Source organism: Peromyscus eremicus, chromosome 1 (genome assembly GCF_949786415.1).
Source record: "Peromyscus eremicus chromosome 1, PerEre_H2_v1, whole genome shotgun sequence".
In the NCBI taxonomy this organism is placed as follows: Eukaryota; Metazoa; Chordata; class Mammalia; order Rodentia; family Cricetidae; genus Peromyscus; species Peromyscus eremicus.
Genome location: NC_081416.1, coordinates 189,327,548 through 189,355,462, shown reverse-complemented (window position 1 = coordinate 189,355,462; position 27,915 = coordinate 189,327,548). Strand labels below are relative to the sequence as shown.

The 27,915-nt window shown below is 36.6% G+C and overlaps 1 protein-coding gene across 1 annotated transcript; it reads right to left on the bottom strand.

The window, feature by feature from the left end:
- Positions 1 to 26,697, bottom strand: LOC131903683 (vomeronasal type-2 receptor 116-like). Its single transcript, XM_059254406.1, has 7 exons — positions 26,624 to 26,697; positions 15,949 to 16,116; positions 7,486 to 7,786; positions 6,326 to 7,132; positions 5,329 to 5,547; positions 3,543 to 3,666; positions 1 to 929 (listed from the first exon to the last, which is right to left on the bottom strand). Exons 1-7 carry the CDS (start codon positions 26,695 to 26,697, stop codon positions 1 to 3), a joined length of 2,622 nt encoding a protein of 873 aa, XP_059110389.1.
- Between the last annotated feature and the right edge of the window lie 1,218 nt (positions 26,698 to 27,915).

Sequence of the window (27,915 nt, the reverse complement as noted above, 5' to 3'; positions counted from 1 at the left end):
CTAGGTTTTGAGAAGGTTATTCTTTCTAGAATGTGGCCTGTTCCTGATATGATGAACTGAGTTCTTATCTGGCCTTATTAAGATAATATAGCACTTAGGGACAAAAATGAACCCGAGGAGGGCTGAACTAGAAGCCAAGATAGAGAAGACTTCCATAGCCACCATGACCTTCCCCTTGGTGCTGTGGTAGACAGGGAGGAATGTGATCCACACACAGAAGAACACCAGCATGCTGAATGACAGGAACTTGGCTTCATTGAATGTGTCTGGCAGATTCCGTGACATGAAAGCCATGATAAAACTACCAAGTGCCAAGGAGCAGAGATATCCCAGTATTCCATGGAAGGCAAAATCTGAGCCTTTGTTACACACAAGGATGATATGTCCATGTTCAGCATGATAGTCTTGGTCAAGGAAGGGAGGAGAGGTCCCTAGCCAGATTCCACAGAGGACAAGGTGGATCAGAGTACATATGGGGATGATGAAGTTCGGAGCCTTTGATATTATTAACCACCTCACCACTCTCCTTGGAAAAGTAACCTTGAAGGCAATAACTACAGTAATAACTTTGGCCAACACAGTGGCAAGAGCCACAGTGAAAGCACCTCCAAATGTGATCTGCTGCAGGATACAGGTTGTGGTGTTGGGACGGCCAATGAATAGCAAGGAACATAGGAAACAGACAGTGAGTGTGATAAGCAATGTGTAACTAAGGGTCCTATTGTTAGCTTTGACAATTGGAGTGTCTCTGTGCTTCACAAAGAGTCCAAGAACCACAGTTGTCAGTACAGAGAAGCACAGAGCTATGGTTGTGAGAGACATCCCCAAGGGGTCCTCATGGTTAAGAAAGCTCACAGCCTTCTGGAGGCAGTGTTTCTTCTCCGTCTCTGCATAATGAGTCTCTGGACACTTCATGCACTTTTCCATATCTGATCAGAAATGAGGTGAGATTTAATCCAAGCTGAAGTTATCCCTTTTATTCTAAGCCATTTTTCTGTACTTTTGGACAAAACTACTATCTATATCACTTTCCTGTTTTCTCAGGGACAAAGAAACACAAACACTGTAGTGAACGTTTTCATATTTATACCACCCAACTTCCTTATCTGATATTTCAGTTATTATTTATGTAAACTTATAAAGTGTGTTGATCCAACTCAGCCCTCTTTCCTCTTGCTCCATTCTTCAACTTCTCCCACTTTTACTTCCCAACTTAATGTGCTCTCTTGTCTCTTCTTTTTACACTGTAATCCTCACTGAGTCTATTCAGTGATGGTAGTATTTACATATTTTGGAGGCAACAACTGGAATATGGGCAACATTTCAGAGTCCACAACCTTAAATAAAAAGTGATATTCCTCTTTTGTTAGTAGTTATCAATTACTAGTAGCTTCTCATACAACCCATCTTCTTTATAGTGATGTAAATTAAATACACCTTACAGTTTTCTCTCTTATATACCTTCAGGCCTCTTGTGTTATTGGTGTATCTCTTTTGGAAGTTATTAGAACACTGAATTACAATACATAAACATACTTTATTTCTGAAACCACATCATAAGTAATACCACATTATTAATTTGATTAGTGCAAAAGAGGGAGTATGATCTTGAAGTTATTTTCATAAAAATACTCTTCCTAAACATAGGGTCTCAATTTTCTTATCATTATAAAATGCTTCCTGTTATCTGATATTGACTCTTCTCTGTGGAAGCTTTAATGAATAGGCATTACTACATTGTTACAGGCTTGACTAGTGCACTAGTGAATAGTCGTCATTCAAACTGGGAAAGGACAGAACTATTGAGAAAGTTTTAGGGTATGAGTTAAACAGTGTTATAGTATTTGAAGTACAAGAACAGTGATTTATGCACGCCAGATTTCCATTGTCATTGTTTGTATGATTTTACAAAGAAACTAATCACCAGATTTTCAATTTTATTTTGTTGACAAATTTTATTAACATATTATTGAACTCATTTTAGTAGAATAAAACTTATTTCTATCTACCTTGTAAATAATGTTTCCTTCAGCTATCGTGACACATTGTTATATCTGTTCTTAGGACCTACTTTCAAGATATAAACTCAGGCTCTGTTATTTCCTTCTCTTTTATGTGGAGGTGTTCATTTTGTTTTAGTTTTCTAAGTTTTAATGGAGGACTAACATGTATAACTACATTCCTTACTAAAGGCAAATGATACATGTAAGAAAAACAACAATGTGAGTGTGAGTGTGTGTGTGTGTGTGTGTGTGTGTGTGTGTGTGTGTGAATTTGTGCATGCATATTCACTAAAAGTTTGGGTGTTTTTAATAAAAGCTTGAGGGCACAGTCTTTTACATCTCAGTGTGGGAAATCCATGAAAGAAGTTGCAGAAAAACGTAAAAGTCAGAGGTCCTGAAATACTTCAAGGGAGTAGAAACTTGCAATCACAGCTGGGCAGTTGAATATATAAATTTGAGGTTTGACACCATGCATATAACATGTGAAACCTCAGGGCAGACCAAATATCATTATGTATTGAGAGTTGGCATAAAATACTACACTTAACTGAGAAGTTATTTGACCTCATAGCTGTTATAATGGAAAGACACTTTAAACTTTAGGAATGTGGCAGTAGGAATTAGTTCATATTCCATCCGTGATTGCACTCCAAAGTGTATTTGGATAGCAGAAACTGAATTCAATGAGTTTTTCTTAATTGTTTTTAACAAGAGAGAAAAGAAGTTAGGTAGGAAAGTGGAAGATTTGGGAGGGTATGAATATGATCCAAATACATAGTATGAAATTCTCAAAGAGTAGAAAACATTTCAAAATTTCAAAATTGAAATAAACCTGGTCACAAATTTAGTATTAGGTATGGAAATATGAGCTTTTAAAGATTTTTTCTTCCCAATGAAATATGCTGTGAATATGTTCATGACCTACTCTTCTAAATGGAGATTCTATATTCCATTGCAGCTCTTAGGTCTTGATACAACTCTCAGTAACAGACCGTTGGAACTGCTTTGAGGATATTGTTTTATATACGGTTTATCAGAATTGGAGCAGAAAAATGGATATAATCCTATTCATTAAGGAAATTTGAAATTTTAGTTATGCTCTACAGTCAAGAATTATATAGTGGGGATATTAAACACAAATTGCTAATTTTCTGTTCTTGCTGGGAAGAATCATTATTAAAATAACCTATCCTACATTTAGGTGAGTTCTAATCATTATTAAAATACGGTTAGGGAAACATCCAATTTGCACACTTTATTACTATGTGTTAAATTATGTGGGGAAATAAAGCATATTGATTAGTACAGAGAAAAGGTGTTTCCTGCAGGAAACAATAGCTGAAATTGATCATAGATGTAAATCAATTATAAATTTCTGTGCCTACTCTGCACTATTTCAAGACATGGTGATGAACATTTCATATACTAAATAAGAGAAAGAATACATTTTTCTGACTTCTTTCTAGATTTTTTTCAGGTTTTAAGATAATGCAGAATCCTGTAGAAATGTGGAACCATTCCTGGAAGATTTATTCTTACCTGTCTCATTGGAAATCTCATTGTCTGCACAAGGAGTGCAATCATAGCAGCAAACAGCCTTGCCCTCTAGGGTAATTTTCCTGAATCCAGGACCACAGCTGTTACTGCACACGGAATGAGGAATCTGAGAGAAAATTGAGCAAAGTTAACAAATTCTCATGGTTTATTGAAAGTCTCAAGCCGGGCGGTGGTGGCACACTCCTTTAATCCCAGCACTCGGGAGGCAGAGCCAGGCATATCTCTGTGAGTTCGAGGCCAGCCTGGTCACCAAGTGAGTTCCAGGAAAGGCACAAAGCTACACAGAGAAACCCTGTCACCAAAAAGGAAAGAAAGTCTCAATAATATTTTTAGTATCATAATTAATTTGCAAGTTTTATTCCTATAAAAGTAGAAAAGGAATTTGAGCATCTGTGATCTATGCAAAATTGGTCTGAGTATTATCCCATTATTAGACAGATTGGATCATAATGAGGTAGGGACAATTTTGATGCACGGAGGTCATAGAAGACATGACCTAAAAGGTCACGCGGTTCTTCCAGATGGATCTTGTCTCTGAGCTTGCTTTCTAATGCATTCAGAAACTTTTATTTCCACTATGATCGTAAGTCTTGCTTGTCAACTTAACAGGACTTATAATCACCATGTAAACAAATTGTTGGGCATCCCTGTGAGTGTTTCTAAAGAAAAGTTTAAAGGATTTACTCTAAGAGTGAGCATCATCATTCTGTAGGCTGTTTTCTCAGAATTAAGAATGAGAAAAAGGTGATTCATTGTATTCACTTTTTTTTCTATTGACTGAGAATATGATGTCATTGGAAACCTCATGCTCCTAGAGCAATAAATTGCGAAAGATAAGGGCTGAAGGTTCATACTGTCATCCAAAAGAAACACTTGCTTAAGTTACATTAGGTATGTATGTATCTTCAATAGCAGAAAAAGTAATAACATAAACACATGCGCGCTATAGTATTTCAATTCAAGGGGTGGATAAAAGAAATGATAACTGTTTATCATCTGTAATTTTAAGCATGGAATCAAGATGAACTACTCAAATTTTAGATACAGTGAAGGAATTCTAATAGAGACATTGTGTATTGATTTGAATGAAAAGTGGCAATTATAAACTCAGATATGTAACTATATATTTGCTCAATGGTGGTGCTATCTTGAGAGTTATTGCAACTTTGAGAGTTGCAGACTTATTAGCACAATTATTACAGTGGTTGGGGATTTTGAAAATGTATGACCCTCACCTAATTTCAGTAATTCACTCTATGCCTCCAGTGTGTGGACTGAGACATTTTATTTTCAGCTTCCTACCCATCTCTCCACAGATGCGACACACTGGCATGCCTCCTGAGTATAAAACACACTCGAAACTCCAGAACCATAAGTCAGATAAACTCTTTTTTCCAAAAGTCACTTCTGGTGATGGTGTTTGATCATAGCAAGAAAATATAACTTATTCAGTTTTCTGTTGTGAATGTAGAGATTTTCTACATTATAGTGTCCTGTGAGATATTATGAGGATTGCATATACCACTTCTCAGGTGTACTTAATTTGTTTCAAATTGACAAATTTTAACCCATGCACCACTGAATATTAGCAGACATTTAAAGCTTAAAAAGTCCTTTTTAAATAATCAGGGGATTATAAAGCACTGTCTTTTAGTAGTTATTTTTTGGTCTTTGACTACTGGAAATTTTATAGTAGAAGTTGTTATACTGGAGGATATATTTGTATTATTATGATAACTTTAATGCATTGAGATAATATATAACCCACCTCTGAATATCTTTCTGGCCATCGTATTATCTTCTCAGATAAAGTTAACTGTTGACTCTGTGGAGCATTGGGCAAAAAATTTCCTACTTTCACTTTAAGTCCAAGACCCTTTGGAAAATTCCAAAAGTTGAGAATATCATACTTATCATCATCTAACTTCTGTTTCTGTTCTAAAGCCATATTGGCTCCCGTGTGGACATTCTTCAAGAAAGGATGAAGCTGAAAGTGATGCAAGAACATGTTTTAATGTAGATCTGAGAGTTTGACCACCAATGGATTATAGAATAACTCTCAATGTTCATAATCTGTGGTGTAGGACATGATAATAATGTAGGTATGATTGAAGATCAGGAATGGTGACCTATGTAAATGGGATACAATTCTACATCTGTGGAACACACAGCTTCAAGTACATCTTCTATACAAACTTAGGAATGGAATTGGTGAGTATTGATTGAAGCAAATCTCAATTTATTTAAAAGAGAGCTATATCCATTTACACACAGGGTTCATCCCAAAGTTCATTAAGTAAAATGTGGGTACTTATGACTAAATAGTAGTTAAAAGAAATTATTTATGTACTATCAACTTGGGATAATGAGCTTTCATTGTTTCACTAAGAAAATTCTTAGGTTTCTGGTATAATCATTACAATGAAAAAATTGTGCAGATATTTGTGACACAATTTTTATATTCATTAAAATCATTTCCTCCTTGCCACTAGCAACTTATTCCTCAGCAACATGAACAGAAAGATGTGCACTGACATGGAAGATAAGAAAACACGTGAAGAATCTCCTGTGGATGGACACACACACACACACACACACACACACACACACACACACACACAAATACACACACACACACATATATGAATGTATACATACATATACTATTTGTAAAATTCTGAAATATGTAATACCTAGTTTGGTGCCTCTGAAGACTGTCAAAATTTCACATTGTTGATGCTCTAATACAATGGAAGGAATATTACCTGCCAGGGGAAGAACACCAATCTTTCCCCATTTCCAAATGGTTGCATTTGTACTTGATGAAGACTCATCTCATGGAGACTATGGGCCACAGTATAGACAGCCTTGTATGTATTGTAGCTGTCTTCATTCATTACCATGTCAAACATATGTCTAGGCAGTAATTCCAAGGAAGCATTGGGTTGGCAGTTCTCCGAAAGATGACAATCCAGCTCTGAAAATGAGCACTTGAAGAACAAAAACCACAACTTAGGAAGGTAATTGTCTTCTGGGTATTTATAAGGATTAACTCTTTGGATAAAATTTTTAAATTCAGCCACCTCCTCATGGTGTTGTGAAAAAATGAGACTTCCATGGAATGAATCCAGCAAGAAATAATCAGCGATATTAGTAACATCCCACTCAGAGGTCATGACCCAGACTTTTCTTGTCAAAATTTGTTGCCCTAGATTTATCATTAAACCTTGTAACAAATCATTGTCACCATAAATGATGATAATATTGGCCAATGTTTCCTGGATGATGCCAAAACTTTTCCAGTATTTGTATGAAAATGAATTCCAGGTGCTTCGGATCATTTCAACAAAAGCTATGCAGACTTGATTTTTCTCCATTTTTTCTCTGATATCTGCTAGAAACTGAGTCCCTCTGTGATCATCTGGCATAAGCAGCCCAATCCAGGTCCAGCCAAAATGAAGCATCAAAGAGACCATGGCAAGAGACAGAGTTGTGCCTTGGGGGGCCATCTGGTAGAGAGAAGTAAACTGACCTCGGTCACTGAAGATAGGCTCAAAAGGACCAACAGTGAACTGAAGAGAAAAAAAAATTGGAATCAAGAGAAAGAACAATGGCATTACGCACAATCCTTGTTCTGCAGAAACAGGTGGAAATGGTAGCAAAATGAAGAATTCACCCTGATTTGAAGACAAATTAGTGTGAGAGAAGTTTTCAGAAAATTACTGGCCTATTTTCTATTTTTATTAATCCTCTTTGTACTGCAACCTCCCCTTTCTTTTTGCAGTGACTGAAATAGAGGTCAATATCCAATTGTCTGGACAGTTGTCATTGATATCTAACTAATCCAATTATAACTTTTTACCTATGGACACACCTGAAATGTCAGCAAAGGAGATCTGCATTTTTATCCCACACAACTCCTCACCTGTGGAAATTTGTAGAGCTGAAGCAGTGTCCCAATATGGGCAGATTTTACCCACGATGGTCCTGTTATCACAGCACTTGTCTTTCTCTCCTTTAAACAGTTATAATTACAGTGAAGACTGTGAAGGTTACTCAGGCCTGTGAGCCAAATAAGAGCATTCATAAGAATGTTTTTCTCACTGTATGGGACATTATAGAAGTCAAATCCCAGAGATATGTTTGGTAAAAGATGAGGGTTCCTGTTGATCTCCTCAATGGCAAATACCAGGGCCAGAACCAACTGGTGTATTTTAAAATTATAACTGCAGAGATTGAATAAAACCATACCTGAGGAAATTACAGACCACACAGAACTGCAGATTCCAACTACAAAGACTAAAGCACAGATCCCAGAAATCCTGGGTGCAGCTGGGTATTTCAGTGTTTGTGGAAATTGCAATGCCTATACATAAGCACAAAGTAGGAGAACTAAGACCCTAATCTTGACTGAGACTAAATGAAAGACATTCAAGACTTTAAACATATCTCTGATTTTGGCTCAAGCTCTAGAACTTCCAGATGCCCCAAAACCTTTTCATTGCCAGTCCATGACAAAAAAGACAAAGGGGTTTTACCCAAATGTTGGGACCATGGAAATTCCCTGTGATACATTAATCCAAATGATTGGACCCTGTAGCCATACTGAGGAAAAAAAATCATCAACTGTTTAATGACTGTTTGACCCAGTACAAGACTCTACTCCTGGCCCCAACTTGAGTACAGTTTGTCATGAATCAAGCTATCCCTCTTGCCTGATGATGACCTACTACTGCTCAGACAAGACTGTCACCAGATGAATGATGAAACCAGGAATGTTGGAGATGCAATATGTACTTTTAATAAAATTATTAGTGCCTAAACCAGGAACCTCATCCCAGAAAGAGGAACTGATTGTTCTAGCCCAGTATATCATATGGAGAAAAGGAAACTCCACTACTATATACATGGACCATCAGTTGATATGATTTTACAAGTGGGTATGTCAACTGTGTGATCTATAGAGAAAGATGGCTTCTTATTGCTGGAAAAAAAGGACATTAAAAAATCTGGGCCCTCCTATGGACTACGTGGCTTCCCTAGAAATTGCTGTCCTCCATGGACACACAGTTTAACTCACTGTCCGACAGCTGACACTAAACTTATTGATGTTCTGATGACACATACCAAAAACAGTGCTACCTATGACTGCAGGGTAAAGAAAAATGGTCAGTACAAAACTATATGTAGTCAGGAGGTTTTCTAGGTCCTGACCTGATGGCAGTTGGGGCAAATCTCTCCCACTTGCATCCCCCAAGTAAACACACAGAGATTTATATTATTTATAATTGCATAGCCATAGCTCAAGGTTTTTGCTAGCTAGCTCTTATATCTTAAATTAGCCCATAACTATTAATCTATGTATCACCACATATTCTGTGGCTTTACCCCCGTCCCATTAAATGTTGCTCCTTGAGTGGCTCGCTGGTGTCTCTCCCTGCCTTCTTCCTGTCTTTCTCTTTGCATTTCCCACTGCCACTAAGCTGCTTTGTCATAAACCAAATGGCTTTATTTGTCAACCAATCAGAACAACACATATTTGTAGTATACAGAAAGACATTCCTCCATCACCTATGTATTGATGGAAGGTACCAGAGGAAAAGTTCATTCTCTCAGAAATAACTAGCTGGATTCTGGTAACAAACCTTTACCAGGCTATTCCCCTGGGTACTACAAAACCTTCTTATTTGTTCAGACCAATGTTTGTTATAAATATACGTGACACACAAGCATGGTATATCTCAGCCATATACCAGGATTGTGTTAAAATAAATCGAAAACAGAGAGTCCTTACCCAGGATGGGATCCAAATGAAAGATCAACACCCTGTCAAATGTTGGAAAAACTGATTTCAACCAAGATCTGCCTTGCTGGGGAAGGGAAAAATACTTGCAACTTTCTTAAAGATACCGTTTTTGAGTGGTTAAAAGACTAAAAGTGTTCAAATAGCTAAAAAGATCAGACATAAATGAGTGTTTCCAATTTGACTGCCTTCTAGCAATAGGGTCCAACAATATCCTGATTTTCATAACTCAAACCCTCTTAAATAATAGCTATGGTTTAGACATAGAGCAGAAACTTCACTGTGTATCTAGACCTCAGAGTTCTGAGCTGGCAGAAAGAATGAACAGGACATCAAATGAAACTCCAACAAAATTCTCATTAACATCTAGAAAAAGGTGGATAGGCTTTCTCCTTTACTGTGCCTCAGTTTACTGTTTCCCATATAGGGAGGGATTAACTACCCATGAGATTATATTTGCAAGAATTCCCCACCTTCTTCCAAGGCTCAGAGACAAGCAGTTGACAAAACTCTTTAATCATTCCCTTATCAAGTCACTAAAGGCATTCCAGTTCTCCCCACAGGGTATTCACTGAATTATCTGAGATACCCAGCCATCTTCTGAGTCCACCACCAATTTCACCTTGCTTAAGTAGAGTGATATCCTCTATGTCAAGTGAATGGCCAAAGGGACAATGGAGCTAATCAGTTAAGGACCCTACAAGGTCATTCTCTCTACTCATATTGTGGTGAATTAAACAGACTGTCAGCCCATTGACTGACATACTTATAGTGACTGGGGCTAGCCTTAATTAACAATAGGACATTTACAAGGGACAAAGAAATTTAATATCCCAAATTTAACCTGCACACTTTACCTTATTGGGTAGCTGATATTCAGCCTAATGGGATGATTTATAACATTATATTATATATATATATAAAATACAAATTATATATATATATATAATTTGTATATGCAGTATTATTGGGCCTCTGGGACTACAGTGGTGATTGTAGCAGTGCCCCAGTCCTTAGTAGGCCTCCAGAACTTAGCACAACTGACTGGATGGTGGAAGTGCCATTCAGGATGTAAAGCTCAGCAAATAGACAGCACCACCTTATGAAATGAAAACAACACACATAGTTTTCAGAAAGACTCTAAATGTATTAAACTTGCATTTTGCTTCTCTGGTTTGAATTCTTGCTCACTGTTCTTGTTAACTGATGTATTTTAACACAGAACATGGTTTTTTTTTTGTACTTAAAAGCTCATCCTGAGAAAGTCTCCATGCTACCCTGGGATTCTGATCACCCAGTATAGTTGCAGGCTAGATAAGAAAGGTTTTCTATTGGCTTAAATAATGTTCCAAAATTCTCCTCTGGTGAATACCCTAAACACTAAATTGTATACATCAAACCAGGAATAAAAATTAGTTAACATCATCCAGTTATGAGCCCTGCAAGATGCAAAAATAACTGACCTAATAAGACATGCCCTTTGATGCATTAGGAAAAGAAATGTTACACGAATATTCAAATAATTTTCTGTTTGGATGTGGACATGTTCCATGAGAAGAAATTCATTCATAGCATGGTTATTTGAAACACAATAGGGACTATAAGCCCAAGGAGAGATAAAAAATATTATTATGCTAAACAGATGTAGAATTATCATGATTCCTAATAATTTATTTTTCAAACCATAGATGAGAACATTGATCCATTTTTGTCACAGAAACCTCTGCTTGTAGGTGTAAATTAACAGAACTGATCATTTTGGAGAGAATGAGGCACTGGATAATGCTCAGCTTCAGATGCGGAACACACATTATTCTCAGGCGCAAAAATCTCAGTGTTCTTCCAGAGGTTGTAGATAATTAAAAGAAAATTATTTTCCAGAAAGAACAGAGTAATTGTAGATACAAATGCATAGTATCAGGGGCACCAGAGCTGCAAAACCTCATGCTAGAAAAAAAAAAAAAAAACCTCAAGCATAGAGAAGAGAGTTTTGTGTGAAATCACACCACTAGCCGTGGGGATTTTGTCCTTGATAGATATTGTGATAGTCAGTTATTATCAAAGCTTTGAACTCCAGTAGGTTTACCATAGTTGAGAGAAGGCTACAGTTTTATGAGTAATACCACAACATAGACAGGATTCTTTGGGGAAAAAGAAGAAATGTCAAATTGGTTGAACAGGAGGGTTATTATAAAGGAGCACATATGGAAAGAGTGGGAGCTGGAGTGAATATAATCAAAACACACTGTACTAAAGTTCTCACTTAATTCATGAAAGCATTTCAACACCAAAAAAGCAGACAGACACACCAAAATGATAAGTAAAGAAAGGCATGTACTGGAAGGGAAATGGGCATAAAAGTCCTTCATAGTGGAAACCAAGAAAAATAGTGGAAACCAAGTTATCTTTCCTAACGAAAAGATTTGAATGTGTGTGTGTGTGTGTGTGTGTGTGTGTATGTATATGTATATATGTACACACATAGAATGCATACATTTTGAGAATTTCTTACATGTATGTAGTCTTATAAGCATATTATATTCATAATCGCTGTTGTATTTTCCATGTAAAGATAGCAGAGGTGCTCAAAGCCTCCAACCACTAAGCAATGATAAGGGGATGAAAACTTTAATCACAAAATCAGAACAGTCTATGTTAGATCTTTGTTTTTTCTATATATATAACATCAAAAATTATGTCAAGTTCATATATGATACTAAAATGTGGGTTTTTTGCTGCTTGAATGCTTTATTATTAGATTTTTAAAATGAAAAATCACTAAGATAGGCCTGGAGTACATCATATTAGTTTCTTGGAAGAGGACAATGGGAGAGAGAAGAAACACAGCCATGCTTAAGTACTTGAGTTCATCAAACATGGAGGTCAGACAGAGATGGAGAAGCCACATTGCAGGGAAAATGGCTTCAGAGAAAGAGAAAGGGAGCCCAAGATATCACTGAAGCATAGTGAGGATCTGTCCAGAACCCAAAAGAAAGAAATAGAAAGAAAAAAAATGAAATTAGGATTTTGAGAATGAGCACTCAGCTGCATTCAAAACCAATGAAAGTTATGATATACACAAGTACGTAAATGTTGTGATCTCGATATTCACTATTGTTATACTCAAGAAAGTTCAATCCTATCTCCTATGTACAAGTTAAAATTGATTCTGGATTTTAATATATTTCATCGACATTAATTTTTAAAACTTTTGACCAACATGAAAAACATAAAAATTGGCAAAAATGGTGAGAATAAAAATACAAGATTCTGTCTCTTCCTAAATATATTTTAGTAACCTATGATGTACAATATTGTCAATGGATGATAGCTGTAGAAGATGGACAGACATATTGAAAGGTTTAGAAATCTGAGAATGTGTTGTAGGAATTATTGTCCCTGCATTGTGTAATTTCAACTGGAAAACATAGATGTCATTATTTATTAATTCAATTATATTAGGTATGAGAGTGACATTGGATAAATTAATATTTGTTAATCTTATTAGACAAAATCAGTCTAAAATGGTCCAAATTATTACTGAATGTGAATACAGTGATAGACAGACACATATATTTTTGCAAGTGACACATTGAGGTAAGTAATAAAAGAATTCCCATAGTGCTAACAATGACAGCTATCAGTACTCACTTCTGCGAAAACCCCAAAAACATTCTTACACCAGGTAGGCTGGTGTATATCTGATTAGCTATATGGGTGTTTCTTGCTGTGTTGTAAAATACCATGGCAGATTACACATTCTTTGTGAAACACCCTAAGAAAAGGGGAGCTAGCAAATAAGATCTCCATGCTAATGAAAAGTACCAAGTGAGGATAAACAAAGCACAGTGGATACAACAGAATGGACACCAAAGTAAGGCTTTCATATAAACTAATGTAGTCCGCATAAACCTTCATACAAGGATGTAGAGAGCATTCAAAGTTCACTGTGCCCATGTGAAGAGAAAAGGTCCCAGAAGTTTAATTCGTGGTAAGAAGAGATCGATTATTAGGCCACAGGCAGCATTGGAGGGAAGAGCTCAGAATCATGATATAGAAAGGCATCAAGATATTTTCACTGGTAATACACAAAAGAAAGACAGATTGTGAGGAAACATGAAAGCTGACTTTACTGTCTGAATTATGCTCCGTGAAATTGATAGTTATATCTCTTTATTACTTTTTTTAAATTCCACAAAAATACAATATATATATATATATATATATATATACATAAATATATGTATATATATTTATGTGGTGTTATTCTTAACTATTTGTCTTAAAAAAGATAATAAAAGCATTTATTGTTATCATTATAAAGCAATGTTGATAAATCTTGGTCATTCCAAGTTAGGTTATTTGTTTGAAAATTTTTACATTTTATAATCAATGTCTTATTCTGAAAGTTTCATGAACATGTCAGCCTGAACATGATATGAATTAAGAATACAATAGTAGATATACCAAAGTGGCTGGGAGAAAGATCATAGGGTCTTATTTCTAGACAAAGAACTAGAGGCAACTAAGGAAATCAAAAGTCAAAGAAATAGTCTTTTACAAGGAAAAGCAAAACCATCAAATATCCAATATCAAATGGTCATCCTCAAAACTATGCATAGGAGTACATTAATGGAGACTGATCTGTTTGTAGTTAGGAACATGCATATATATGTGCACCCTTATGATTATGTATTAATAATTTTTTAAAAAGTCAATAAATTTGGAAGGAAGGAAGAAGAGTTATGTGACAAAGTTTGGAGGTAAGGAAGGAAAAGAGAAATACTCCAATTACATTACAATTTCAAAAATAAATGAAGTAATAAAAAATTTTAAAACAAGCATCCCACTGCAAAGCATTTTAGAATAAGATGCAAGGAAATGCTTTTCGATTTTGATGTGTGAAACTGCTCACAAAAGGGCATATATTTATAGTAGAGGAGGAAAAACTCCTAACATCCAAATTGTAAAAGATAATATTCCTCTGATACATGGATTTTTGTCACATTATTAACATAAGAAATGTTTGGAGATATGAGGTAATCTACTTTGATAAATCTAGTCAACCAAAATTTAAAGACAATGGGATAGACATGTTCTTCATCTCATATATTTCTAGAGATAGTAACAATTTTAATTTGGAAGGATAACAGGCACCATGTATAATAGGTTTTGTCATATGGAAAATAATATAGTTCACCTAGGGCAAAACCCTAGAACTGAGTATGGGATGAATTTGATGTCGACACACACATGGTGGGAGGTTAAGTTGTCCTTCACAGATGATCTCTCACCTGCATGTGAGACCTGAGGCAAGAGTGTCCATGGACACACACAAAAATTTTGGTAAAAATGTCTTGTAAAGTCTGTATCATGTGCACTCCATTAGACTAAGTCATGTTGCCTCAAAAGAAAACTTACACTAATCTGGAAATTAATATATAATTTTATGTTTGTATATCATATCATCTGAATAGTTATAATAGCCCTAAAGTAAAATCTGTTTAAAAATTTAGACCACAAAAAACCAAAGTAGTGAAGAAAAATTCCTGCCCACAGCTAAGATGTTTTGTAATCTTGATAATTAAGATGATCATTTCTAGGCATGTAAAAATTATATGCACGAAAAAGACAAAGAAAATTAGAGAGCAGACATATTCCCTCTTTGAAAACATATCTGCACTCTCTCAGTGTAATAAAGAATGTAATAAGAAGCCTTACAAAATAATTTTAACTTTAAGATATATACATGTCTTGTTCCTCAACATGTGTGAAAAATTAGGAAAGGTATTGTACAACGGAAGATTTTGAGGGAGTAACGGAAAGTGAGAAACACACACATATTACTCTTTCGTAGTAACAAAAATATTTCACTACCACAAACTTAATTTTATTTCTGACTTAGTAAGAAACAACCCTAAGTGGCCACAATCTTGTCAATGTTCCTTACGACCACATCCATGAAAATGAGATTAAAAACTTGTTAGAAACGCATGGAAAGACCTGTAAAAGAGAAAATACTTCTGGTAGAAAGCGATTAGTAAATAATTAATTTAACTAAAAAATTTTGAAGACAGGCATAGCTGTTTTGACAAGAAGAAACTATTGCCAACTTCTAAATCTGACACCCTTACTGCTAAATCAGTGATATCTAGTATATGCAAACTTGTTACTCTACCATCACATCCTTCCATAGTAACAACTTTTGGTGGCATCACCTCTTTTTACATGATAACATATAGACTGCTAGAGTGTCCTGAAGAGCCAGGTAAACTTTAATAAAACCATCCTCTCTCTGAAGACCTAATATGAGAAACATGTGGCTGTAAAGGCATGGCCAAGGAAGATCCAATATTTCAATTGTCATATTTGGAAACAAAAATCAATAAACAAACAAGCAACTTATTGTATCATTTTTGAGAATAGAAAATAAATGAAGAATAACATACAATTAAATAAGGAATTTTGGATTAGAAGAAGGTTTTTCATGATAAAAATAAGAAGCATAGGAGCTTGAATACACATATCACTTGGGTCATTTGTAACATGAAATCTGAAACAGCATAAATGAACAGCAACACTTACTGTATGCGAAAGTCAGTGTAAATGTTTGGCAGATAAGGATGTGGAACTTTGTTGTCTGTGTACACAGTATGAACTGGGAAAAATACACCAATGGTTACATCTCCTTCATGGTGAAAATCTTCTTTGATTCTGATATAACACTCAGCGGAGCTATAGGCATATGCATGACTGTGATTAAAGAAGATCCTGATAATAATAACCAAAAAAAAACATCCCACCAACACACATGTCTGCTCAGACATAAGTCTGATGGATCCAGATCTCACAGGGTCCTGCAGGTTTATACTTAGCTCAAGTGTTTGTGACCCTCTGCGCTTCTAACTTTCTTGATGGGTGAGGCTGTCACAATAACCCAGAGAGCTGTCACACTCTGAGCACTTTCTTATACCTCTTCCACTACCACTGAGAATTCTGGAACTCTTTCTTCCCTTGGGCTATGCATCTGAGGCCCTGTGTTCAGGTGAAAAACAAGCTGGAAAATATGTTTATAGATTTTCTTCTGCACCCTTAGGCACCATGATTTCACCTAACACAACAGGCAGTAAGAGCTCAGGGATGAACTCCTCTTTGGATTATTTGGTCACAAGAATGAAGCAAGAAACCTTTTAAATGAAAACAACTGAGACTGGTGTTAACAGTCGACATTGGAGGATGGCATTCCAAGTGTAGTGAGTAGAGAAAGGGCCAAAATCCCATGATGGAGGGAACCCAGCAAAATGATTGAGACATCATGATTTTCCAAACCAAAAGAAGTCAGTAGATTCTACCTTGCTTAGTGTCTGTGTCTCAGAGATTCTTTGCTTCTACGATACATCTATATATGCCTAATAATACAATGTCCACATCCAGTAAAATCTGCTTATTTCTCACTTTGAGAAAATTAATGATCTTACTAAATTATTCAGCTCCAAATTAACCAACTGAGACATGAAGTTTCTTGTTTAGATTCTATGCTTTGAGCTACTGTACCTCTGCTGTCCTAGTTAATCCTCAGTAAATAATTGTGTAGATGTGTTGTTCTGATAAATACCTGTACCTAGTGCAGTGAGTTGACCAGCTACTTACCCTGTTCTGAGAACATGAGGATGATAGGAAATCCTTCTCTTTTCTCTATAAAGCATAATAATTTAATAGCCTTTGTAAGCCGGCACCATATTCCCGGCCTCTTTCTTCCTCTTCTCCACACACGTGTCTCTCCGCAGGCCTGAGCACTCATCTGTCTCTTTTATCTTAGTAAAACTCTTGTTAGTGGATTCTGTCGTATATCATGACATTTTCTCACAGGGCAAGAGCGGCGCTAAATAAATAACAGCTACAATTGAGTGCTTGTTAAGTCCATTTGCTTGAAATATATAGTTCTGATCTTTTTTTAATTTTTATTTTTTTTTAAATTTTGCAATACAATTCAGTTCTACATATCAGCCACGGATTCCCTTGTTCTCCCCCCTCCCACCAACCTCCCCTTCCCCCCAACCCACCCCCAATTCCTACCTCCTCCAGGGCAAATTCTCCCCCGAGGACTGAGATCAACCTGGTAGACTCAGTCCAGGCAGGTTCAGTCCCCTCCTCCCAGGCAGAGCCAAGCGACCCTGCATAGGCCCCAGGTTTCAAACAGCCAACTCATACAATGAGCACAGGACCCGGTCCCACTGCCTGGATGCCTCCCAAACAGATCAAGCCAATCAACTGTCTCACTTATTCAGGGGGCCTGATCCAGTTGGGGACCCCTCAGCCATTGGTTCATAGTTCATGTGTTTCCATTCGTTTGGCAATTTGACCCTGTGCTTTACCCAACCTTGGTCTCAACAATTCTCGCTCATATAAACCCTCCTCCTAGAGCTCTACCGGGGGCCTAGCCATGGATCGCTGCATCCAGATCCCTCAGTCGTTGGATGGGGTTTCTAGCATGACAATTGGGTGTTTGGCAATCCCATCACCAGAGTAGGTCAGTTGGGCTGTCTCTCGACCATTGCCAGCACTCTGTTGTGGGGGTATCTTTGTGGATTTCTGTGGGCCTCTCTAGCACTTTGCTTCTTCCTATTCTCATGTGGTCTTCATTTACCATGGTCACCTATTCTTTGTTCTCCCCCTCTGTTGTTGATCCAGCTGGGATCTTGGTATTTATCCTTGATGTAAAGGCATGTGTCCCTAATGTAACAGAGGAATGGATTCTATTTTCACATCCATTCTATCAGTGTGGGTATTTTTATTGTGGAATTGAAATCATTGAGATTGAGAAATGGTAATGACGAATGATTGTGGATTTCTGTTTTGTTGTTGTTGTTGTTATTGGGGTGTTTATGTTAGTAGTGTTGGTTTTGTGTGTGTGTGTGTGTGTGTGTGTGTGTGTGTGTGTGTGTGTGCATTTTTATTCTTTTAATTTGCTTGTCTGGAATTATTTATTTCCTGTGTTCCCTAGGGTGTGATTAACCTCTTTAGGTTATATTATTTCTCTAGTGACTTTTGTAGGACAATATTTACAGACAGCTATTTCTTTTTTTTTCTTTTTTCTATTTTTTTTTTTTTTTTGGTTTTTCGAGACAGGGTTTCTCTGTGTAGCTTTGCGCCTCGCCTGGAACTCACTTGGTAGCCCAGGCTGGCCTCGAACTCACAGAGATCCGCCTGGCTCTGCCTCCCGAGTGCTGGGATTAAAGGTGTGGGCCACCACCACCCGGCGACAGTTTTATCATTGAGTATCTTATTTCGTCCATCTATGGTGACTGAAAGTTTTACTGGGTATAGTAGTCTGGGTTGGCATCAAAGGTCTCTTAGAGACTATATAATATTTGCCCATGACATTTTGACTTTAAGTCAGGTGTTAGGCTCTGCCTTTATGTGTTAATTGTTTAGTTGATTCTTTTCCATTTCAGCTTTTAATATACTTATTTATTTTATACATTCAGTATTCTGATTATTATGTACCAAGTGAAATTTTCTTTTTGGTCCAGTCTATTTGGTGTTCTGCTTGCTTCTTGTACTTTATTCGTTTGTTTGTTTTTCATGACATTGATAATCAGTGTTGTTTTGGTGCCTGTCCTGGATCTTGCTCTGTAGACCAGGCTGTCCTTGAATGGCAATATTCCACACTAAATTTTATTGTGTCCTCTGTTTATTCACACTCGGACTCTTGTACATGCTCATGATTCATTGCCAATCTGTAGTCATATTTTGTAGTATAGTGTGGTCTATTTGGACTGTTATTGGTTACAGGGAAGAAACCAAAAGTGTAAGTATAGAAGAAACACTGGAGGTTCTCACAGCTCCTAACAAATGACAGCCTCAGTAGCAGGTGCTGTGACAGGCCAACTCTACCATGTCTGTAGCTGTCAGATACACCACTGCTGCCCAAATCTCTTCAAAACTACAGATGATGACCACATCAGAGTTCTCTCCATTTCTTCCACCTTTCCCAAATCCACAAAAGCATAAAATGAGAAAGAACATAAAAACACTGAGATATTTGTCTTCCTGATGACAACCATATGACTGGGGGATGGGGAATAGCACATATTTTTTAACTTGCCTTCAATTGATGCAGATGGTTATAAACACTGTTTCTTTCTTCTTTTGGTAATTTATATTTCTTCAACCAAGATCTCTCTGTGCTATTTATTAATGTATTTAGCAGTTCCATAATTCCTGGGACTCAGTGTATTTAAACTTTCATTTTATGATTTATACATTAATATGTCCTAAAATCTTTTCTTAACAAGGATTTTATGCTCTTTTGATGTTTATATTCTTATTACATTCATTTATTTATTTTGGGGAGGTGCTTTCTTTTATGAGTTTGGAAGTTACAAGTCAACTGTTCTCTCCATTCCACATGAGGGCCACCACAATTGAACACATGATCAGGATGATGATTGATTCAGTGAGTGAGTTTTGCTGTGTTTCTTCTCTCTCTGGATTTTAGACACCCTTAAAAACATTGCTGTCAGCTCTTTAAAGGTTTGGCAGAAGTCAGCAAAGGATCCCTCCAGTCCTGAGCTTCTTGTGTAAGACCATTTTTATGATGATTCTTCAGTCTTCTATAATTGCTTATACCTTTTGGAGTAATCAAATCAGGTCATATGTATCAGGAATTTGTCTACTTCAATATTTTTCACTTTTTTTATAATCAAAATTTTAATGTGTTCCCTAATAATTCACTAGATGTTGTTGGGATCTGCTAAGACACTTGTTTTCACTGAAAACTTTATAATCCTTGCTCTTAGTTTCCTTCAGTTTTACAAATGGCTTCTCTTAGCACAGCAACCTTGGCTCTAAGCCATGTCCTTATCTTTTTTTTATTTAATAACTTACTTATTTTGAGACAGGGTCTCTCTATGTAGCCTTAGCTGTCATCCATTTATCTTCCAAGAACAAGCTGTCCCTGAATGTGTAGAGATCCACCTATCTCTGAATTCCCAGTGCTTAGATTAAAGCAGTGCTCCCCGTAAGTGTTGAATTGCATCTTTCCATGTCTTGCTGCTAACTTGATGCTAATGAGAAGCCTGACATCCTTCTGTTGTATTTTCACTTTCAGAGTGATATCATTTCTCATTATATCTTGTTGTTTGTTTTATTAGTTATGTATTTCCCAATATCTGACTGCAAAATGAGGAAGAAAGTTTCTTCTCTACCCATAACTGTCTGGATTCTAAACACCTCTCATGCTAGAATGTCCATTTCTTTCTCTTCATTTGGGAAATTTCTGTTCCTTCATTAAACACAATCTCTATGATAAGTTTTAAATTAGTTTTGTTCTCTTGATTGTATCCTAGAAATGCTGTGTTCTTCATTCACCTTCCTTTCCACTATTGGTGTTTGAATGTGGTATTCTATAGCTTTGTTGTCCATCTTTCACACTCTTACACTGTCAAGTCTTTCTGTTTTGCATTGTGCTTTCTTATTTGATTCAGTAACTCATGCAATGCCACCATTTTCTTTTGAAATTAACTTTACCTAGTTCACTATGTATTCTTGATTTTAGTGAATCGGATGGTGATTAACCGGGAAGAATTTTCTTTTGTGCTATGGCTCCTCTTTATGCTGTTGATTGTTTACTTTGTGAAACACATGAGTTTTCACTTTCGATCTCTATTTCCTGAAGTATTTCCATACTACTCAGGAAGTCACTGTCTTTACATCAGTGCTCAAATGAATCCTTTTTCCTAGAGTGGTTTTAAGTTCTTGAATTATGTTAAGGTATTTTATAATCCTAAAATGAGTAATTTACAATGTAATTTGTGAGGATATAAACACAGTGTAGATGGACACTGACTTTTGTAGCTTGTTCTCTTCCAAATGCACTCTTTTCTGAAAAGCATTGTTTAGATTCCTTATCAAGACTCAGAGGATTATATTCAATTAGGCCTTTGCTTTATAAACTTCTATCATACCTCATTCATTTATGTGTCTGCTCTTATTTCACCTTCAAGGACTACATTTTTTGGTAACTAATTTTCCTATGGCAGTAAACATAGTATATTTGATTTTAAATACTATGGTAACTTTGCTACTAGCTTTCTTACTGAGGATTAATTTGAACATTTGGAGGTTTGTGGAACTGCTTTATGAAATTTTGGACTAATTTTCTGTATTTTTGAGAAGAATGCACAGGGATTTCTATAGAGATTGGAATCAACTGACTTATGTAGCCATGTGAACTGTATGATTTTGCTGGACCATGAAAAAGTGCAGTCTTTGGAAATACTTAGGTTGTTTCAATTTCTGTGTTCAGTGTTTTATAGTTCCCATTAGTAAATCTTTTATCTCCTTGTGTAAGCTATTTGGGTTTCTTTGGCTTCTTGAAATTATCATGAGTGGTGATTACTGGGTTTGGGTTTTATGTTGCTTTGCATTGTCTTCTTGATTATTCTTAATATTTCTTCTTGTAGATTTTTTTTATTTTCTTTCTTTGTTTTTTTAGACTTTTTATCTCTTAAGTCTGTTACTTTACATTTCAGACAGGATTTCTGTGTGTTGAATTATTCATTTGACCTTTCAATGAATCACATGTTCCTCATATTTAACGTATTCTTAATGAAAATTAAATGTTCGTAAATGTTCATTTGTTGACTTGGAAATCAGATATTTACATTCGTGAAGATTTTGCTTCATACTATGGCTGCTTTGAATTTCTTTACTGTTACAGGCTGGCATTGTCCCTCCCCGGTTGTGATATTTTATTTGTAATCTAACAAAAAAAGCTTGCCTGATAATCACAAGGATTAGCTAGATGCTAGTTAGCTACTGAGTTCTGGAGGTCTATGCAGACAGACAGGAAGTAATAGAGCTGGGCAGAAAGAGGAAGTTATAAGGCAGGGTGGAGAGAGGAGCTTGCTTTGTTTAGGCTGAGGATTCCATAGGGGTAAGTAGCAGTGGCTTGATGTTCTGCCTCTCTGATCTTTCAGCTTTTATTCCAATATTTGGCTCTGGGTTTTTTATTAAGAAGACAGTTTAGCAATTCATGTTACATGTTACAACCTAACATTTGTAGAACAAATTCACTAAAAAGCCACTTTTGGCTTTGTATGTCCCTGACACTGGCCCAAGTTGCATGTAGCCAGAGTCTACACACCATGTGGGCCAGAGTATCTTTGACTTCTTCTCTCCTGGTGGGTTGTGGGCTCTCTCTGGATCCCCACCTCTGACTGCTACCACACTAGGTAGTGACCTTGAAACTTGCTTGGGCTTCTACTGCTCTACTCAGAAGCAGTCAGCCTCACATCAAAATCATCATTGTCAGCAAATTTGTTGAGTTAATTAAGATTTCTTAAAAGGGGAATTAGTTAAAAGAGAATTTTTTCACACATTAAAAGAGGGGAACCATTTTACAATGGAGGAAATTTAGTCTCTGTTTGATAGCACATTAAGTGATCTGAAAATGGAACAATTAAATGGGAGGATAATTAATGTTGATGGGATTACATAGCATCAATTATGAGTATTATTTGTTTGATCATTTTAGTTCTATCATGTAAAAAAGTTGGTTAAATTGAATGCCAAGATAAAAGTTTTAGAAAGACTTGTTAAAACAGATCATAGAGAAATTCAGACACAGACAAAGGAATTTAAAGATGAATCTATCTCAGCATTGCCTTATATGGTTACAGAGAAACAGCCTAAGGCTTTTAAACAGCCAAACTTGATCTATCCTGTAACCATATAGGAAGTGCCAAATACTCAAGGCTGTGTACAAGCTGGTTGGACTCCTGTGAAAATGTTAGATTTGAGGAGACTCAAAGAAGCTACAGTGTCATATGGTATGCATGCTCTGTATGTGAAGCAAATGTTAAACTCATGATCACTTGTAATAGAATTATTCCTTGAGACTGGAAAAATTTGGTTATAGCTATTTTAGAGTCTGGTGACCATTTACAATGGAGGAGATAGGAGAAAGATGAGGCTAAGACCATTGAACAATGAAGTAGTGCTAGAGGTATGGAAATTTCACAAGATCAACTTATTGGAGAAGGTGATTGTGTTGATATACAAAGACAATATTTATATGATGAGCACACCCTAATTTTATACCTAATGGCACTCTTGAATACTTGGGACAGAATTGAAGAAGTAGGAAAGAAAATTGAGTCATTTACAAAGTCATACAAGGCCCCCCAAAAAACTCGACTGATTCCTTACAAAGGCTATCCTCAGCAGTAAAAAGAATGATACCAAACTCAGAAGCCAGGCAGATAATAATTAAAACTCTGGCTTTTTGAAAATGCTAATGCACAATTAGAAAAGGTTAATTAGGACATTAAAGGCAAGATCAGCACCCTTGGAGGAATAGATCCAAGATACAATGAATATTGAATTCCATGACCATGATGATACATGGATAGAGGAGGTGATTTCCAGAATCTTGAAGAAAAATAGTAATGTCAGGTGTTTCAATTGTGGTAAACAATGTCACCCCAAAAGGGACTGTAGCCGGGCGGTGGTGGCTCACGCCTTTAATCCCAGCACTCGGGAGGCAGAGCCAGGCGGATCTCTGTGAGTTCGAGGCCAGCCTGGGCTACCAAGTGAGTCCCAGGAAAGGCGCAAAGCTACACAGAGAAACCCTGTCTCAAAAAAAAAAGGGACTGTAAAAAGGACATTTCTAGAAAAAAGTTTTTTCAAGGAACAATGACAACAGAATGCCCCTCCCTTCTGGAACATGCAGAAGGTGTGGTAAAGAAAAAACATTGAACAATGGATATAGAACAACAAGGGACAGTCAAGGTAATCCCTTGCCTTTGCCATTGGGAAATGGCTTCAGGGGCCTCTTGCAGGCCATCATGACAAATTCAGCTCAGTCCCTTCCTCCATCATAGAAGAAACCTCTTCCAAGATCAATTAAATAACCTAATGCATATTGTATAAAAAAAATACTGTTTGGGGATATAGAACAGATCTAGAACAGAGACCAAAAAATTCCAGAGAAATCATAAAGTGAATTTTTTTGGCAAACTTCTATAAATGAAAAAAGACCAAAACTAAAAATGACATTCTCATTGAGGGTCTTGTAGACATATGTGCAGACATAACAATAACTGCACTAGAATCTTGACGTACAAATTGGCCTCTTCAGGAGCTCTTAGGGATTGGAATATTATCTCAAGTGAAACGAAAACAAAAAAAAATAGTATGAGATAGCCTGAATATATAAGGCCAGAAGGAAAAAGGAGAAAATTAAAGCCATATGTAGGTAATATAGCTTTGAATCTATGGGGACATGATTTCTTACAATAGTGTACCCAGATTAACATTCCTTAAACATCAGAAATAAACCATAAACTAACATGTTTCTGAGAAAAATATAGAAATCATTACAAAGAACAGTCACCACCCAGCCAGATTGTACAAGAACAGTGCACAACAGATTCTGATCTTTCAAAGACACCAATAGCCTTCCTTTACAATGGTTAATAGACAAGCCTGTATGGGTTCAGCAATGACCTTTAACAATACACAAACTAGAGGCCTTAAAACAGATGGTACAAGAGTTAAATACTCAGCATAGTGAAGAATCAACCAGCCCATGGAATTCTCCTGTATTTGTTATTAAAAAGAAATCTGGTAAAAAGAGAATGGTAGCAGACTTAAGAGCAATTAACAAAGTAATTCAGCCACTGGGCTCTCTACAATCTGGAATTCCTTTGCCTACTCTGTTACCCAAATGATGGCCTCTTATAGTTATTGATTCAAAAGACTGTGTCTTTTCAATAACCTTACAAGAACAAGATGGAGAAAAATTTGTCTTCACAGTTCCTACTAATAATAATTCCCAGCCAGCCAAGAGATATTAATGGATGGTTCTCCCACAGGAAATGTTAAATAGCCAAACCCTGTGCCAATATTTTATACTACTGCCATTGGAAGTAACATGTAAGCAATTTCCTAAATCTATAATTTATCACTACCTGGACGACATTTTACTAGCTGCTTCAAATGCAGATACTTTAGATTGAATGTGTGATGCAGTACAGAAAATTTTGCCTTGTTTGGGATTATAAATTGCTCCTGAAAAGATACAAAGTGGCCATTCTATTAATTATTTAGGATATAAAATAGGTTGTGGTGAATATAGGTTGTAGTGTAAAAACTAGGAACTAGTGCTGGTTAGGCTTTGAGGCTTTTGAGCAGGAGTCTAGCTGAGATCCATTCAGATGAGGACACAGAAGCTTCCATTCTGAGGAAACAGGATCAGCTGAGGAATTCGCGAGTTGAGGTGGCTGTGGCTTGTTCTGCTTCTCTGATCTTCCAGTATTCACCCCAAAACCTGGCCCTTTGTTTGTTTTTATTAATAAGACCTTTTAAGACTCATGCTACATCTGGTGCCCAATGTTTGTTCTATGAATTCAGAAAAAGCTGCTTGCCTGTGGCCTTGTGGGCCCCAGTTCAGGCATGAGCTACACGTTGCTGGTTCTGGTGGCACACTGGTTGCATTTACTGAAAGACGCAGAGGCAGGAGGATCTTGAGTTTGAGGCCGGCCTAGGAGGCTTGCTAAGGGGAAGCTTCAGCTCGGGCTGAGCCACAAATGGTGGTGGGATCATGGAGGCAGCAGCTGCTGGTCTGAGTTGCTGGCTGCCTCTCATTGTGTTGGAGACTGTGGTGATGCTGCTACCTGAGATGAAGGGCTTACTGCTACTTGTTCAGAGAATTGCCAGGACCATCCTGTTACAAGAAAGCATCAGCAAAGTTCAGTTTGTAAAAATTTGACAAGACAAATGGTGGGGAGAAATTGAGCTCTTCTAGAGGAGAATGTTCATGGTTTTGAAAGACAGACAGTTATCAGACTGTGATTGCTCCAAACCACAGAGGAGGCACAAAAATATCTGCAAGGAACCATGACCATAAATAAGAGCAAAATTGAAATCTTAATAAGGATGATAGGACTCCACAATGATGATTCCACATGGATTATGATAAAGCCATTAAGCTGATTAGTACCACAGAAAAATCAGCTTTGAACTACTCAGGACAATTTTGAGATAGCTAGCTGAGATGATCCAGATTCACAGACTACTCAAGCAAGGAAAAGCCTTGAGACAAGCCCTGCACATTCCCATTATGCAGATAGTGGACAAATGATATAGCTAACTCTCCCAGGACTTGACAACCCAAAACTTTACTTTTCAGGATCCCCTAAAGGTGTATTTACCCTTAGAAAGCAGGAAGTAATTTTAAGAAAATGACACTCACTTTCCCAAGAAGTGGGATGCGAGGTTCTTTTTTGGGTCATTTGATGAGTTATGGATATTGTCATGGTTTATCATGGTTGGATACAAGTTGTTAATGGTAAGAACAAAAGCTGAACAAGGAGATTAGATTCAGAGCTTTGTTTAAAAGAAAGAAAAAAGGGGACTATAGATATGAGGTAGATCATTGAATCTACTCTGAGAAAAAACATAAAGAAATAATAGGATAAATTGTTAGATCATAGAATCTACGCTAAAAAAAAAAAAAAAACAGAGAATACATAAAAATGACCAAAGGTAGATTATTGAATCTATTATGAAAAGAAAAAAAGAGAGAATATGAATATAATAAGATAAAAAGGGAGATTATTGAATGAACTTTTAAAAAGGAACTACTTGTTTTAAATAGGATATGTAATAAATAATTTTTGTCTGAATTTACCAAATGTTACTGGACTGGAAATTGTTAATATATATAATGGAGTTTTTTGTCTAAATTTGTTCAATGTTAATGGACTAGACATTTTTAGAAAAGAAACTCACTAAAGAGGTATAAGTGCATAAATTTGATAGACATTATAAGATAGTCTTTTAGTAATATAAGTTAGGATAGAAAGTGAATAAGTTACATTGTGGACTTACCAAAATAGAACAGATAATGGAATTATTTTCTCTGAGTTTGTCAAATGCAAATGGACTAGACATTGTTTAAGTATTTATTGCTTGTATATATTGTATATAGGTATTGTACTTATTGGATATAGTTTTTCTTGTATTAGTTAAGCTTCTTAAATTTTAGACAAAAAAGGGGAAATGTGGTGATACTGTGTTCTCCAATATATCATGGACCCTAATAAATTTATCTGGGGTCAGAGAAGAGAACAGCCACTAGACAGAAATAGAGGCCCGAAAATGGTGGCACTCACACCTTTAATCGTAGCCTTCTGGAGACAGAGATCCATCCCGATTTCTGAGTTCAAAGCCACACTGGAAACAGCCAGATATGGTGACTCATGCCTTTAATTCCAGGAAGTGATGGTAGAAAGCAGAAAGGCATATAAGGTGTGAAAACCAGGAACTAGTGCTGGTTAAGTTTTGAGGCTTTTGAGCAGGAGTCCAGCTGAGATCCATTCAGATGAGGACACAGAGGCTTCCAGTCTGAGGAAATAGGATCAGCTGAGGAATTGGTGAGGTGAGGTGGCTGTGGCTTTTTCTGCTTCTCTGATCTTCCAGTATTCACCCCATTACCTGGCCCTGTGTTTGTTTTTATTAATCAGACCTTTTAAGATTCATGCT